Source organism: Trematomus bernacchii, unplaced genomic scaffold (assembly GCF_902827165.1).
Source record: "Trematomus bernacchii unplaced genomic scaffold, fTreBer1.1, whole genome shotgun sequence".
NCBI classification, from domain to species: domain Eukaryota; kingdom Metazoa; phylum Chordata; class Actinopteri; order Perciformes; family Nototheniidae; genus Trematomus; species Trematomus bernacchii.
Window position 1 is genome coordinate 518303 of NW_022988159.1, and position 16545 is coordinate 534847.

The window sequence follows — 16545 nt, forward strand, 5'->3', positions numbered from 1 at the left end:
GAAGACCAAGAAATGATGGATACACGGATCGTGTTCAAATCAATAGGCACGCAATGACTCTAAATAATAATGATCACGCCACCAAACACACATTCAAACTAAAGGAACCAGCCTGTTTGGGAAATGTAAGAAGTAGAAAGTACAGGTATTTGAGTTCAACATGTAAGAAGTAGAAAGTACAGGTATTTGGGTTCAACATGTAAGAAGTAGAAAGTACAGGTATTTGTGTTCAACATGTAAGAAGTAGAAAGTACAGGTATTTGTGTTCAAAATGTAAGAAGTAGAAAGTTCAGGTATTTGTGTTCAACATGTAAGAAGTAGAAAGTTCAGGTATTTGTGTTCAACATGTAAGAAGTAGAAAGTACAGGTATTTGTGTTCAACATGTAAGAAGTAGAAAGTTCAGGTATTTGTGTTCAACATGTAAGAAGTAGAAAGTTCAGGTATTTGTGTTCAACATGTAAGAAGTAGAAAGTTCAGGTATTTGTGTTCAACATGTAAGAAGTAGAAAGTACAGGTATTTGTGTTCAAAATGTAAGAAGTAGAAAGTTCAGGTATTTGTGTTCAAAATGTAAGAAGTCAAAGTAAAAAGTCGAAAAATGGGTCAAAAAGGACCCGTATTAGAATAATATGTGTTTTTATGCCATTTTTGTCATTTTGGTTAAGAAAAATCACTTGTATAATATTTAGTATTATATTTTGGTTCACACTAGAAATATTTCATATTTAATTTTTCACTATTTATAATTTTAGAAGAAAAAAAATTACATTTTCAAAAAAAAGGTTTTCCCATAGGATTCCATAGAAAATGCATGCGGGTCATTTTTGACCCACTTATGTAAGCTTGGGGTAGTAATACAAAAATTACAATTTCTTAAAATTTAAATTTAAAATGTGAATGGCATGATATCCAAAACATGTTTTTTGAGGAATAGCTGGAATATGAAATGATACTAAAAAGGAATTACAAAGATACTTCAAGAACACCACCTCACCGGGTCAAAAAAGACCCACTTATGCATCTAAGGGTACAGAAACAAAGTGTTTGTACTCGACTACTTCCCATCTCTACTTACACACCAACATGAAGTGATGCGTGCTGTTTCTTGTCGTTGTAAAAGTTATTTATTTTTGGTCGTTTTGTACAAAGAAATGATTTGTTTAAAACAGTTAATGAAATATCACGGATGCTGATGACGATGACCTAAACTTTTATTTTCATGAACAATGTACGCTAGAGGGGAACCAGAAACGTTTTTAAGCTTCTTCTTGCCCCTTTTGAACATGACGGGAACTATTTGAGAATTTATTTTTGTATACCTTTTTTTTAGTGTGCTTCTTTTTGTTATAATTATTATTATTGTTTGTTTTGTTTCTAACTTGTTCAATAAATTGACTAATGAAAAAATTATAAAAACAAGCCTCCTTTTCATTTCAATCACTTCTTTTCTATGAAACTTTTGTATTTCCTTTTTGTCTCCAGTATTTTCCTAACCTCACATTCTTCGGTGCCGTGTGCCTTCAAGGAATCGTGTCTCTTTTTTCTTCTGGCAGTATTTGACAGCTCACTGCGGATCAGGGCAGATCAAGGTTTTCTAATCCCAGAGACGTGTCCTAGCATGGACACACCTCCGCCTCTGGCTGGACATCTGCAGCTTCAGAGACCTCCACATCCCCAAATTACATTTCAGCCCCCCCCACAGAGGGGTTACACCTCACAGGCGACCCCCACGGTGAGCCTGATTCTCATGTAGTTTGCATCCCGGTGTGCAAACACGTGTATTCGCAGCGAGACGTCTGCCACCTGATCTCAAAGATCTGGGCTGAAACCAAGTATAGGTCCATGTATGTGTGAAATTGTAAATAGAATTGCTGAGCAGTTCTCTTGGAAATGTTTAGGGTTTAATAGTTTAATATAATATACAGTTCCCTTTCAGGTCTGTATGCTAAATATGAGGCTACATCCAGAAGCTGGTTAGCTAATTTTAGCATTAAGACTGGAAGCAAAGGGAAACAGCTATTCTGACTCTTGTCAAAAAGCCACAAAATCTGCCGACCTCTGTAATCACATATACATTAAAAATTCAGATGAAATGAATTGCTCATTCTGGTTCGTTGTGAGCTTGGACTATTTTTTGCAGGCTGTAGGGATTTCCTGGAGTTGCATAATGCCATGGAAAGACAAACATATTATCCATGTTCCTCAACATGGAAACACCTTGAAAGTTAACACCATAGGTTTAAGTTGTGGTCTTAAGTTAAGCAGTGTGTAGAGATCTAAATGCTACAATTCCAACAAGCCCCAAACACTCTGAAGCACTTTGTTTGTTGCAAACACTGTGCCACTTTTGCAGGATTAACTCAAGACTGACCCAGAAAAGCAGGTTTCTTGAAAGTGAAACATGCACCGTCAGTGGTTTCAAAACAGAATGATATACTCTGATATTGAATGCGTCTTTCCTAAAGGCGTCTTGGAAGTTGTAGTTGACTTCTGTAGCATCGTGCGTTCAACTTTTAATTAAAAAACTCGCTATTTTTCTAATGCGCTTGCTTGTATTTGGAATAATGATTCATAGGGAACTTCTGGCAGCTCAAGCCCTGGACTCCAAACTCATCCAACAGGCATGCATGTAATAATCTGCTGTTTTCTTTTAGCGTTGGACACCCAATATACCACCTCTCACTCCACACCTCTATAGCATTAACAGATGTTGTCAGCTAAACTGTTTCCTTGCAACAACCCTGCATGTATTCCTCATTCCTCCAAGTGAAAAACACATATTCTAAGTGTGTGTTTTTCCAGCGAGCCAGTGTGCCATTTCCTCTAACCGTGGTGATTAGAAAAGGGGGATCTCAGCTCATTAAAATGGGCACTGCGTCCAGTCTCAGGGCACATCAGATTACACAGCGGCCCTTTATTGCAGGGCTTTTTGTCATAACCCTTAACTGATTGCCACGGAGCAGCCTTTGATTTGTCCACTGAACTCTGCGCCCCCCTGAGAACGAGGATGAGGAGAAGAAAAGACCACCTACTCTCTGGATGGAAGGATGGAGCTTAAGATAGGAATCAGCAGGAGAGAGAAGGAGAGATAAAAACATGTTCAAAGGTGTTTGCAATCACCCTCCTATTGTCAGACACCGAGGGAGAGCTCCGCGCTCAGATCACGAGATGGGAACGTTAATAGAAGTTTAGGATACAGCATGTGATACTGTATGTCCGTCCGCGACACATGCACAGGGTGGATATAGGATTGTTCCAGAGTATGTTTCATAAGTTTGCTTTAACAACATCTCTGTATCATAAAGTATAATTGAACTGTGTCTGTATGTACTGGCTGTACTGGTATTGGCTTAATGATGGTTATAAAAGGTGGATTTTGGTTTCAAAATGTTTAGTTTTATGTATGTTTGACTGTGTGTGTGCGGACCCAAGGAAGAATAGCCAATGCTCATGCTAGTGATGATGGGGATCCTCATAAGATAGATAATGGGTTTAGAAAAAAACACACACACACACACACACACACACACACGCACACACACACACACACACACACAGTCCTCGCGATCAGTAACACATTGCTCCGGATCAAAGAGATTTTCCGAGCAATGGTGAACCGACGGATGAAGTGTAGAAAAAGTACGGTTGCCAGACTGGAACTAAATGTCTTTCCACTTCACTTCCCCCCATGTTTTTTGTCTCTTTTCCCCCTCCCTGCCTCCTCCATCTCCATCTCCATCTCCTGGGCTCTTCTTGGCGAGAGAGGGCTGTTCTCGCTCTCCGTTGGGCACAAAGACTGTGGCATTGGCCCTCTTTCTCTCTTTCATAACCTCTAAAAAACATTGCACCCATGCCCACTTGATCGCTGTCCACTTCTCCCTTGTGTCCGTCTTTCTCTGCCCATACATCCGTCCATCTCTCTTTACAAACTCAGCCTCTTCTCTGAGCTGAAGGAGAAGCTTTTTGAAGGGAAAAATGTAAAGTGCGCAAAGGAGAAAGAGAGGGTAAGAGGGAGAGTGTGCAGGAGGAAAATGGAGGGAGAAGGAGGGAAACAGCCGGAGGAATGGATGAACGTCAGGGACAGATAGAGAGTGGAGGGGGGGGGGGGGGGGGCTTTTGACATGCTAATTTGCTTGCTGACTGCTTTAATCGCTCGCTCTTCCCATCGCGGGCTTCAAAGAGAGGATGCTTTTCAAAAAGATGATAGGAGCAGAGAGGAGAGAGACATTTTATCATCCTTTTAAAGAAGCTTTTTCTGACACCTCCACAGCTATATGTCGCTGACGCCTGCTGACAACGAGCTAGTAGCACCATTACGGATCATGTAAGCTGTCCTTACCCCACATTAACTCCTCATGGGATGCTAATTTGTTGGCCTATCTGCACAGTATACTGTCTGGAAGGTGCCTTGTATCTCCAGATGTGGTGATTTTGATTTAGTTGTAAAAACCCAGGAGGTTATCTGAGATGCATTGCCACAAAGTTAAACATAGGGCTGTTTTCCACAGTGCATTAAAGTTGAAATACATGTGTTTTTACACGACAGCAACAATGTATGAAAGTGTGTTTTTACTGTGTCTGTCTTGTAGAAAATATCACTTAATGAATGGCAGCCAACCCGCCAAAAAACACAAAATATTTCACCTGTTTTTATAGTTGTTCTCCTTCATTCCCCATATGCACTGCACAATATGAGCAGTACAAATATGTAAAAAATAGGCTAATAACAACTTTGAGTATAATTCGTTTTGCAATTAACAATTCAAACAACTAGAAAATCTAATAATTACTGCAATTTATTACAAATATTCACAAATATCAACCTACTTCAAGAACTCAAACGACACGTGTTGCCACATAACTCCATTTCAAACCAAATCAGACCATCTGACGCCACTCACAGCTATAGTCAAACAAATCTCCTATTGCACAAACCAGTGTAAGCTATTTGAAACGACGCAAAATGAAATCTCAATGCTCCAGAAAAACTCTGAAAAGGAGCTGTTTCTGTTTGGAAAAATGTGGTTTAAAAGTCAAACAAAAGACAAATGACCTAAAGGCGGATATTAGTGGCAGCGTACTCATGCTCGATCACTTGTGGCTTCCTGCCCTGCACAGCGAGAGGAAAGGGAGACGGGTGACGAGTGTGGAGAACTGCAAGAAAAACATTTCATCACCTCGGCTAATGACGGCTGAATCACCGCCGCCCCCCCCTTCCTCCCTGTGTCCAGTTTTCAGGAGCTGAATATACAACAAAAACAACTGCTTTAAGCAATTACTTCAGCAGGGAGAGGAGGGTGGCGGAGGATTACTCATGAGACATTTTGTCCTCTTTCTCTATCTGTTGTTCTTTCCCCCGGCTCTCCGTCGGTAACAGATTCCTCGTCTCCATTCAGCGGCACAAAATGAGCCTCTCCGGTGGCAGGGAGAGTGATGAGTACATTCACCTCTACTCTGTGTGTGTGTGTGTGTGTGTGTGTGTGTGTGTGTGTGTGTGTGTGTGTGTGTGTGTGTGTGTGTGTGTGTGTGTGTGTGCGTGCGTGCGTGCGTGCGACGTGTGTGTGCGATGCGTGCGTGCGTGTGTGCATGCGTGCGACGTTGTGTGTGCGACGCGTGCGTGCGTGTGTGTGTGTGTGCATCTGCTATACATATTTATGAATGTGTACCACTACCTGAGTCCATGACTTCAGACGGTCAGAGAGGGTGCAAACATGCATCGACCTATAATTACGATAATACAAAATGATTGCATGCCTTTCATCTGCTATGTCATTTCTGCTGTAACGCTTTACATTTCCCCGCTCCGGGACTAATAAAGAAATTCTGATTCTGATTTTAGGTCCTGTCATCTGAGACGTTCCCCCTGCATGTGTCTAGGTTTTAATTATCCCGGTGTGTGTGTGTGTGCACACTCACACACACTTCTTCCTGCGTGTGTGTTTGTGGGAACAGTGATAGGTGATGATGTTCTGTGAGCTGCCTCCCCTCTCACACACTGAGGGTAATCTCATTATTCAGCCCACTTCCTGCTGTGCCACCAGAGACAGGCTGACAGACACTAACCACCTCCACGGCCGGAGCAGAGAGGGGGAGAAAAAGGGAGGGGGGGAGATAAAGAAGAAGGGTAGAAACTGCTAACAGAAAGTTGATGGGAAGATAAAAGAACATTTGAGATATGTGATGAGAGAAAGAAGCGTGTAAAGCAACTAAAAATGGACAAGAAAGTCGGTAAAAGATGCAAATGTGTGTATTCAGAAGAGACAGAGGATGAGGAAGAGAAAAGGGGAGGGGAGAGGAAGAGCAAAGAGACTGTGTGTTTAAAGCCATGGGAGACCGGCGGGCTAAATAGAATTACGTGGTGAATTTAGAATGATGCTCCCAAGCGCATATTTAACACTGTCAACAGAGGGAGGGAGAGAGAGAGAGAGGAAGAGCCAGACACACACTGGGTGACGGGAGAGAGGAACTTCATCCGCAAAAAAAAAACCCTCTTAATCCAATATGAATGAGAGTTTCCAGCTCAGCAGAGACAGCTGGGAATAAAGGAGAGTGCAGGGGGGGGGTCTTAGGTGAGAAAATGCTGCGATCACACACTGACATCACAATAAGGCCCTTAAGTGGTTATCCTCACACACACACACACACACACACACACGCACACACACACACACACACACACACACACACACACACACACACACACACACGCAAACAGGTTTTGAGGTAACACACAACATGGTGAAGTTGAAAGACAATGGAAGTTGCTCTATTGCAACACTGATTTAAAAACAGGTTGGTATTCTATGTTCAATAAATAGAAGCAGAACCTAACCCAAAGGAAAACATGGGAAAAGTTTCAAAGAATTCTGTAAAATGTAAAAGATAAAGCATTTAAAAACATCCGTTGGTGTTAAGGAAATGTTGGCTAACTTTAAGGAGTGTGTGTGTGTGTGTGTGTGTGTGTGTGTGTGTGTGTGTGTGTGTGTGTGTGTGTGTGTGTGTGTGTGTGTGTGTGTGTGTGTGTGTTTGGTGATAGTTGGTGAAGTTAGGTAACTTGTATCATGTTACAATGATATAAAAATACCACGTTGTCCACACTGGTTACACACAAAGGAGTGACAATTATAAAGTTATGAGAATTTAAACTGGCTCTTCTCACTGTTGCCTTAATACAGCATTTTATTAAACAAAATAAACGCTTCTGTATTTAATTCATATGACTCGAAAAAAAAGGGAGAAAAGGAAAATGTAATAAATATGTGTGAGTGTGTGTGTGTGTGTGTGGCCTGGCATTACTATCCTTGTGGGGACCTAAATCTGTTTACACAGTCACGTGTGGGGACTTGCCTCCCTTATGGGGACATAATGGAGGTCCCCATAAGGGGAATCATTAATTTTAGGGTGAAGACTTGGTTAGGGTTAGGTATGTGTTGGTTATGGTTAAGGTTAGAATAAGTCTCCAGGAAATGCATGTAAGTCCCCTGAAGTGATGTATACATGGTATGTGTGTGTGTGTGTGTGTGTGTGTATGTGTGTGTGTGTGTGTGTGTGTGTGTGTGTGTGTGTGTGTGTGTGTGTGTGTTGATTGGTGGTGATTATATGTTGTGTTTAGCAGCTCAACCAGGATCTAGCATTCTTCAGTGTGAAAAGTCTCTGTCCCCTTTACACCTCAACACAGCTATATCCTCAACCAACACACACACACACACACCAATAAATACAACTTGAAGAAAAACCCACACACACACACACAACTTGAGATTTGCTGATTTTGCTCTGCAGAAGGGAAACTGCTGCCAAAGAGTTATCTTTATCTCTCCTGACAAAGCCAAACAGTGAAGGTAATTATCATTTCCCCCATAATGACATACGTAGTTCTCACTAATCTCCCCCTCCCACCACCTTGTCAACACCCCCACCCCCCCCCCCCAACAGTAGGGACCCCTCACCAGATGAGGAGCGAAGACCCTCCCTGACCCCCACCCTTCACCAACAGAGCATTTGGGGGGGGGGGGGGGGGGGGGGGGGGGGTAGGTTAACAGGGAAAGGGATCCCAAATGCAAACAGACAGGGTCCCCTCTCCATAGAGTCCTATAAATCAAATATAGAAGTATTTCTTCCTTTAGATCCGACGCTGTGACTTTAAATTCCTATAACTTCCTCCATTTCACTCCTTTGTGTGTATACAGTGTGGACTATGTGGTATTTGGATATCATTGTGATACGATAAAAGGTGCCTAACTTTACCAACAATCAACAAACAAACACACGCACACACACACACACACACACACACACACACACACACACACACACACACACACACACACACACACGCACACTCAACCAATTTTTCAGTTTTTCTTACTGCCGAATTTTATTCCATATTCTATTCCATTATTTTTCTATATAAATACTGCTATATTTTACTATCTTTTTATGTTATTATAGTTTTCTTAAAATAGTTCTCTATCTGTTTTTTTTATTGTTTTTACTTCTACGTATGCACCATGACATCAAGTCAAATTCCTCGTACATGTCGACCAACCTGGTGATGATTCTGATTCTGATTCTGACACACTCCCTAAAGGTAGGTTAACAGGGAAAGGGATCCCACATGCAAACAGACAGGGTCCCCTCTCCTTAGATCAGGGGCCCTGGTTGCCCCCTCTATCATTTGCCCTTGATTTTACACCAACAGACATTCATCCCCCCCCCCCCCCCCCACCACCAAACAAAGCTGTCAAATTCCTGACGTCTTAATCAATCCTGGATCCAGGACGCTGTCAGACGCAGCGGTAAGATGGATGCAGGAGGGGGTGACCTCTGACCTCTGCCAGGGGTGGAGCGTATAACTCCTATGTGCCCTATGTGCAGACCCCCCCCCCCTCCCTACAGCTCCAGTCTTAACCTCTTCCTCTCCCCCCCAAAACAGCGCCAGCCTCGGCCCCAAACAATGATGGAGGAGAGACCATTCATCCTGGGCTGGGAACCAGGGGCCAAGGTGCCCTCGTAACCCCACACGTATACAAGACAAGCGCACACACACACACACACACACACACACACACACACACACACACACATACAAATGAACTTCTGTGTCCTTTAAAAAGAAATATTCTGAACCAATTTAAGACATATAGTGTGAGCACACTCTCATGCACTCTTAAACTTTTAAGGAGGTTTTTTTAAAAACACACTTAAGCCAAGAAACTCCCTTAAAATCCACCCTCCCTCCCAAAAAAACAGCTTTAACTAACTGTTTGGTCAACATGGACATAAAGTGGAGCCCCTCTCCCGTAGAGCGTGTCACATTGGAGAATATTAACCAGCTCATCAGTGCTCTTGAAGACTGACAGCCCCTTTAACCCCTCAGTCCCCTGAAACTGACCCACACAGCGTCAAACCCAATGCATACTATCCAGTTTATAACTGAAAGTGAAATGCTAAGAAACTTTTCAGCAGTGTAACTGAAGCGGAGAGTGAACGGAGGAGGATGTGTTGGCACCGGTAACTCAAACAAACTCCAGCAGATGCAGTGATATGTGAACTAAATGGATGTATTGGCTTGAAAAGCATTACTGCCAGCTCAGAGGCTGGCAGGCACTACGAGACGGCATTACTCATAAAATATCAATGTGTCCAAAATACTTTATTGGAAACTTTGGGAAAGCATTTTATTTCAACTGAAATGAAAGAGAAGAGATAAGAAGTCTGTTTTAATTCTGCACGAACATTAGAGTTATGATGAGATCAGGGTTTTTGGAAACAAAAAGAGGTTATTATAGTCGATTGCATCATAGAAAGGGGTCTCTTTGCCTCAACCCCAACCAGCCCAATTTGCCTCCCCACCCCCAAGCAGAGAACAGTACCCCAGCCCTAAATCACCAGACCTGTTTGTCATGCAATTAGTCCTCCGAGATAAAGGCTCCCTCATAAATTAAGAGAGGTGTAGTGGTCCGGCCCCCTGTTAATCACCCATGCCCAGCCTCTGACCCCTCGCTGCTGACATGGTGGTGGGTGGCTGGTGGGCTCCACCAATAAACCATGGTGGCAGAATTGGCCTCCGCTCGTCTGGCCAGCTGACAACTGCGTCTCCACTTGGCAAAATGCTGCATGTGTTCCACAAAAGCAGCTGCCGAACACACCGAGATGCTTTCCACACTACGCTGCTGCACAGACTATAATCCACTGTGTGCAATGAAAAGTTAAATTAGGGTATCAAAAATGCCATTTCTCATGAGAGCTTGAAAGAAAAAAGAAAGATCTTGGCAGCGTCTAAAGGCAGTGTTTTAAATTCAGCAACATGCCGAAGCTCTACCATGCTCTCGATTTAAAAATATCTGAAAGGAGGCACTCGGCACTGACCTTAAAACCTCATCAAACAGCTCGGTACAGGGTCTCGTCAAATTGAGACGGGAATAATGGTCCACGATGGGCTATTCCCCCCTACCAAATAGCACTGTTTCAACCCCATCTCACAGCTGTGTATTTCCACTCTTCTCATACCTGGCCTGAATGATAAACTCTTTCTCTCTCCTTCTCTTCCTCTAAAGCTGTCTATCGCTGTGTTCCAGCTGGATTGGGAATAAGAGTAGGTGGGGGTGAAAGACCGACCAGTTGGAGCTCTACCTCTCCTCTCCCGGTGTCACCAAATGCCTCCCATTGCACAACACCTCCCAGTGGGCCTGCTAATTACTCCTTTAACAAATCATCATCACCCAGACACTGGAGAGAAGACTTGGGAGAGCGAGGAGTAAAAAGTATCCAACAGAGTGCGAGGTTGGTGAATCCGTTTGGCGAAAGGACAAAGAGAACAAAACATTGGGGACAAAGACAAATAGGGAGAGGATGGGGAGAAATTAAAGAGGGGGGGGGACAGGAAGGGTTTTAAAAGAAGGGATAATCTATAAATAGAGAATTGAAAAAAGCCCCAAAAAGCACAAGACAAATGTCGGTTCTCTCTACCTTGGCATTCTGCGTTGCGCTCCTCGTATCCAGGGTTACACAGGCAATTCCCAATGGGCACCAGCCACTCTCCGTCGGCCCCACAGTACATCTTAGGAACCTCCTTTTCCTCCGAATTATCCACGCACGATCCACGAATTTCCACAAGCGACGAGGTATCGGCTCCAGTGATGGTGTCGGGAAACTGGGCCAAGTTGCGCACCGCCAGGGGACACTTCTTGTAGAAGACCCTGACGGACACCAAAGCAATGCACGCTCCCACATCCTGGAAGGCCAAATAAAAGCCTTTCCGGCTCAAAGCGCCCACGTCTCGGACCTCCGTGTTCAGCTTCATGATTCGATCGCCGATGTCCACCTGAGTGAAGCTTTCGTCCGCGGCGATGGTGTCGATTTTGTCAAACTGGTTCTCGCGGATGTAGCGCTCCTTGTCGTTGTTGGACTCGTAGTAGTAGAGATTGAAGGTTTCCTTGCAGGTTCCCATGACCCCCGGGAGGCTGTTGCAGTCCCTCAGGGTGAACTTGATCTCGATGTAGACTCGCTGGGCTCCGCCTCGAGGGATCCAGTCTGTGCGGAGCCAGTTGTTCTGGTTTGGCTCCATGACGTTACACACCTGGTACGTCCGGATGGGAATGTTCTTTTCATCCATAATACTCACTTCCTCCCACTGGGGAAAAGGGACACAACAATAAAAAAATGTTACAAGGATATTCTTGAAGCCTCAATCTGCAAATGAATTACTTTTGTTTGAAATGTAAACCAAGAACTCTCAGAAGACTAGTGAAACACTTTCAATGTGTCATTGTTAAAGGGTAAAAACCTCAGAGAAATATTCAAACTAAATACTGTAAATGTGTAAATATCAAACACAACTGAGAGCCAGTCTATGCCAACAAGGAGGGATACTTTGCAAAAGAGCATGCAAGAAAGATTAGTCAATATTGAGTCTCAGCGGAACAATTCATTGACGGCTAAACGTAATGCATATTTCATGAATGGCACCTAATAGACTTGTAAGGTCCTAATATAGAATCATATCGATATTAATATTCATGGCTTCCCCTCAACTGCGAGAAAGGAAATGTATAATTAGCTATATGCATCTGTAAGTCCTACACTTAAATGAGTTTGGGAATAGTATACGCAATCATCTTTACACACACACAAACAGAACATGACTCAGGGTATCTGGAAAAAAAGGAAAAACGGGATTATGTGGATGCAGAAAACTAAAAGTCTGGATTCAATGCTAATGATCTAATGTGTGCCTGCTTTACATCAGCATACATGATGGAGAGTCAGAGACACACATGTTCCCTGCTGATGTTAGTATGAAACCGTAGGAGAGGGAGGTAAACGCTGACGTGGGGGTGCATGGATTACGTTATCCAAGCTTATTTTTTGCCAGGAGGGAATGTTTGTTTGACTTATGATAAAGTTCCCCTCTCGACAGATCACTGCGAGCATGTCTTGAGCGGCTCAAAGCGGTGCCTTCCCTTAAGTTTTTCACCGTGTGTTTTAAATAGAGCCTTTCACTGAGCTGGGCTGTAAACAAGATCCGACAGGCCTTTGGCTCCCACAGCTTCAACCATTTAGAGAAGTGTATAAAAGAAAAAGTCATAATGGAACAGTGGAAGATATGGGGTTTACGGTGCCAGATTTGATTTGACGCCTTATCATAAACAATCTGGATGAATGCCTTATTTCCCCCAGAGGAGGGTTTGGATAATGCTAAACATAGCTGCGGCTGTTTTGATTCGAGAAACCGTCCATCATTCCCCCGCCGTGCTCTCCTTCCTTTTGTTGTGGAAATCAAGCGTCGCTGAGATAAGGCCGCACCTTTCCCCCCCGATAGCAGGGAAGAAGGAGAATAAGGCCAATTGGTGGTAATGAGAGGCTGAATGCAGGCTTGACTGGGATGCCAGGACCCTGTCAATCACTTGTTTGTGATAAAATGGCCGCGAGGAGGGTGGGGGGAGGGGGAGGGGGGGTTTGAACGCAGCAATCGGCCAAGTTCATCGTTTGGGAGCAGAGCCTGTAAACAGCTGCACAAGGTTGGACATCTGTTCCCTCTGGATGCCGATTCATTAGTTCACATGATTGTCTCTCATTTGTATTAATTTAGTACAAAAATGTATGCGTTGTGTTTATCATCACATTTCCTCTATGGAAACAAACTGTGGAGTTACAGCTGACTGTGAAAACACTGTTGAATTTGAATTGTATATTTAGGTGTGTACTTGTTTCCTGAGAAATCCCATTTAAATTAAGAAATGTTTGTATCAACTTCAAACCGTCGAATCTACGGTTTCACTGGGCCTATCTGCATGAAACAAAGACTGGCGCAGAGTTTCAAGCCAGCACTTTCGACAGAAGCAGCAGTTTTTATGCGGTGCCGGCTTGAACAGGTCACATGACTCCTAAGGGTTAAGGTATGGCATGTGCAAGAATGAAAAGGCTGCCTTGTGTTCATCATCACATTTCTCTTTGGAAACAAACGGTGGAGTTCGAGGTGACTGTGAAAACACTGTTGAATTTGAATTTGTATTTAGGTCTGTACTTGTTTTCTGAGAAATCCCATTTAAATTAAGACTTGGTTCAGGTATAGCATGTGCCTTACACCTTTCCTGAACCGTCTAATGCCCGTGGCACATCCTAACACGTTGGGGGCCCTCGTTCTTTCTCTTATCGGAGCCATATCCCAATTAGACTGCAAGGATCACACATTTGCTTCGACCCTGTGTCCCGTTGCTTTACAGCGAGATCCAGTCGTCCTGCGGCAAGAGCTAAACCCCTCTGCACTTTCCCCCCTTATTCATCCACTCCAGAGGACCCTCTCTCAGCTGCCAAGCCCCTCTCCTTCTCCCTCTCTTCCACTCAATGGTGGAAAGGGATATAAAGTTTCTCCACAAAGACCGATTCAATCCACCGTCTATTCAGGAAACCTGACGCCCGCTGCAGTATCGCCTCCTGCATCTGACCATTACAGAGAGCGGTTAGAGAGAAGGGGATCGAGGAGAAAGGGGAGCAGTGGGTTGGGGCTGAGGGGGGGGGGGGGGGCTGCCTATAGACCGGTGGTTCTCAAAGTGGATTTTAGGGACCTCATGGGGCCCTGGAGGTTGTTTGGAGGGTCTCTGTATCCTAGAACAAAACGGCAAATTCTATTTCACCATATTTTAGTGTAAAATGCCTTCATCTCGCCCTTAGCCTTTATCCCCAGACAGCTGCACAGTAAATCATCAACAATGATATTCCCATAAAAGGCTCACCAGGACTAAATCTTATCAAAGAGCGCTGTGTATGTGATTGGCGGTCCACTCCACATCTCTTGCCAATAATGGATATTATCTCTCCATTTTTGCTCAATAGGGGACCATGCGTCCTAACAAGGGTACACTTCTTTGCAGAACTTACCCCTCCTTCTGTCGGATTGGCGACCCATCCCAGCTCCCCCTGTACGGATCTGGAGTCCAATAACGTGACTGGAAAACAAGAATGGGAGAAGTGAGCAAATCCAAAAAAAACATCAGCAAGTACATTATGATCCGCTTGGGTCTGACACACTGAGAAATACAAATTGGTTTCAAATGAAGACATAATGAATTGAAAACAATGCTTTGCTGTTTGTATTCTTCCCTAATGTTTTTAAATACAGACATGTTCTCATGATGGATGTACACAAAGAGAATAAATACCAGGCCATCGAGTCTTGTGCGTGTTTTGTTATGCGTAATTCCCTGCTGTGCCAAACGCATGTCGTTTTTGATCGATTTTTCGTTAGCATAAAGATTTAGCTAGAAACACAAATGTCTTTCCCCAGTGTCTTTAAAGAAATGCTCTTTCATTTTGCTCAGCCGTCGGCCCGAAGCACGTTTGATGTGATCGGAATCAATTAGGGAGCCGTGTGCTGTGGGAAACTTGGGACGGTGAAGAACAAAACGCATTTCAAATACTTGAGACAGACGTCTTGCCTCACACAACAATTTATCGAGAAAAAGGTAAAACAGGACGTCTGTGAATAATTAATTAAAACATATGTTCGATTGAATAAAACTGCATTAAGTATTCCTGTTTTTTAGGGGGTTTGAATCCGGTGTGAGTAAATCAGCTGCTCGGTATAAATTAATAAACAAGCCCGTTATGCAAGTCCACCATATAAATTATTAGGTACAATACAGACTGTTCCTTTTTAAATTTGAAACATTTGTTTGATATGTAACTTCCCTGAGCCCGGGCTGCAGCATTTTGTACTTGTTGTGTCAAACAGCTCTGTGCCGAGCAGATAAAGAAACATCATTCTGCAAGAGACAGACTCCATGCATTAATGTGATGGTTTAAGATAAAATAAAGTACTTTATTCATTAGTATGTGCACTGGAAAGTAGTGCATTTAGACCCTGTATTGGGCCTAACATTTGGAAACTGGACACCCTGCACCCCGGGACCCCGAGCAGGCAACTGGAGTCCCGAAATCTCCCTAGCTCGTGTGTGTGTTGCTCCATTGAAACATCGTGCACTTTAACGTTTGGTCGCCTTTAAGAAAACCTGAGAGCATAAAACCGAAGAACTGTTTTTATTCTCCATGCACCTTTTTTATTTTATTCGGTGTGCATCCAATACACCAAAGCTGCACAGTTCAACTTTTACAATCGGGTTTACTGTCATTCCCATAATCACCGTTCAGTTCAACCCACTGTGATAGCAGGAGCGATCACTGAGAGATCATCTGAAATTGATAACTAAAGATCTGCTTGGCCCGTGTGCGAGTCTCCCACTGACTTGTACACTTCACTGATATTTAAAAAAACCACGTAGGCTATTTTTTAATAGACGCTATACACATTCAACTAATATTGTATGCGTAAAGCAGCTTGACCTTCTCTCCAAACAGAGAGATCAGCACGTATCGCGGCTGCAAGCATTTCTGCTCCCCAGGCTCTCGGCTGCTCCAAAGCCCGAGCCGAGACCCAACCAGCCGCTGCGCATTTGGGAAGCCACTTCTCCTTCTGTTCACATAAAGCTCACAAAAAGTCGCTGCGTAAAGGTGACCGTCGGTGTTTTCCAACATTAAACCACTCGCAACTAGCACTGAGTCTCCGCAGCACACACACACGGGGCCACGGAGCCGGGGGATGAAGTCAGAAGTCCGCGGCAGCTTTTGTTTCGTTCTCCCAACAACCTTACCTTCATTCGGGGGGTATATCCGTGCTGGCGAAACAAATGTAGAAATCCCAAAAACAAGAAAGGTGGCGGTGAACAAAATCCCTGCCATGAGTGCCATTTGTGTCGTTGTTGTTCCGTTTTTCTCTCTCCTCTTTTTCTTTCGTTGCTCTTCTTCTCCCAGGTCCTGCTCACTCTCTCACTCCCTCTCTCTCTCTCCCTCTCTCTCTCTCTCCCAGTGGAATATGGGTTTTGGAGCGGACAGGGTGAGAGAGACGCAGCTCCACAGCCAGGAGGCGGGTCTACTGGTGCGCTCTGACGCGGAGCCCGTCAATCCATATAGGAAGCGTATAGTGGACTGGGGTTAGAGGGGAGAATAATCATTACCCCCCACCCCCCCTATTGCACACCCGAAACAA

The 16545-nt window shown here is 43.9% G+C and overlaps 1 protein-coding gene across 5 annotated transcripts in view; it reads right to left on the reverse strand.

Moving 5' to 3' along the window:
- Window positions 1–16345, reverse strand: part of epha4l (eph receptor A4, like) — a 68911-nt gene extending 52566 nt beyond the window's left edge. For all 5 annotated transcript variants that reach the window (XM_034122272.1, XM_034122270.1, XM_034122269.1 and 2 more), the window contains exons 1-3: window positions 16151–16345; window positions 14382–14449; window positions 10971–11634 (exon numbers count right to left, since the gene is read on the reverse strand). In XM_034122272.1, the coding sequence (XP_033978163.1) occupies window positions 10971–11634; window positions 14382–14449; window positions 16151–16247 (829 nt within the window). In that variant the 5' untranslated portion in view covers window positions 16248–16345. The remainder of the gene's footprint in view (window positions 1–10970; window positions 11635–14381; window positions 14450–16150) is intronic.
- Between the last annotated feature and the right edge of the window lie 200 nt (window positions 16346–16545).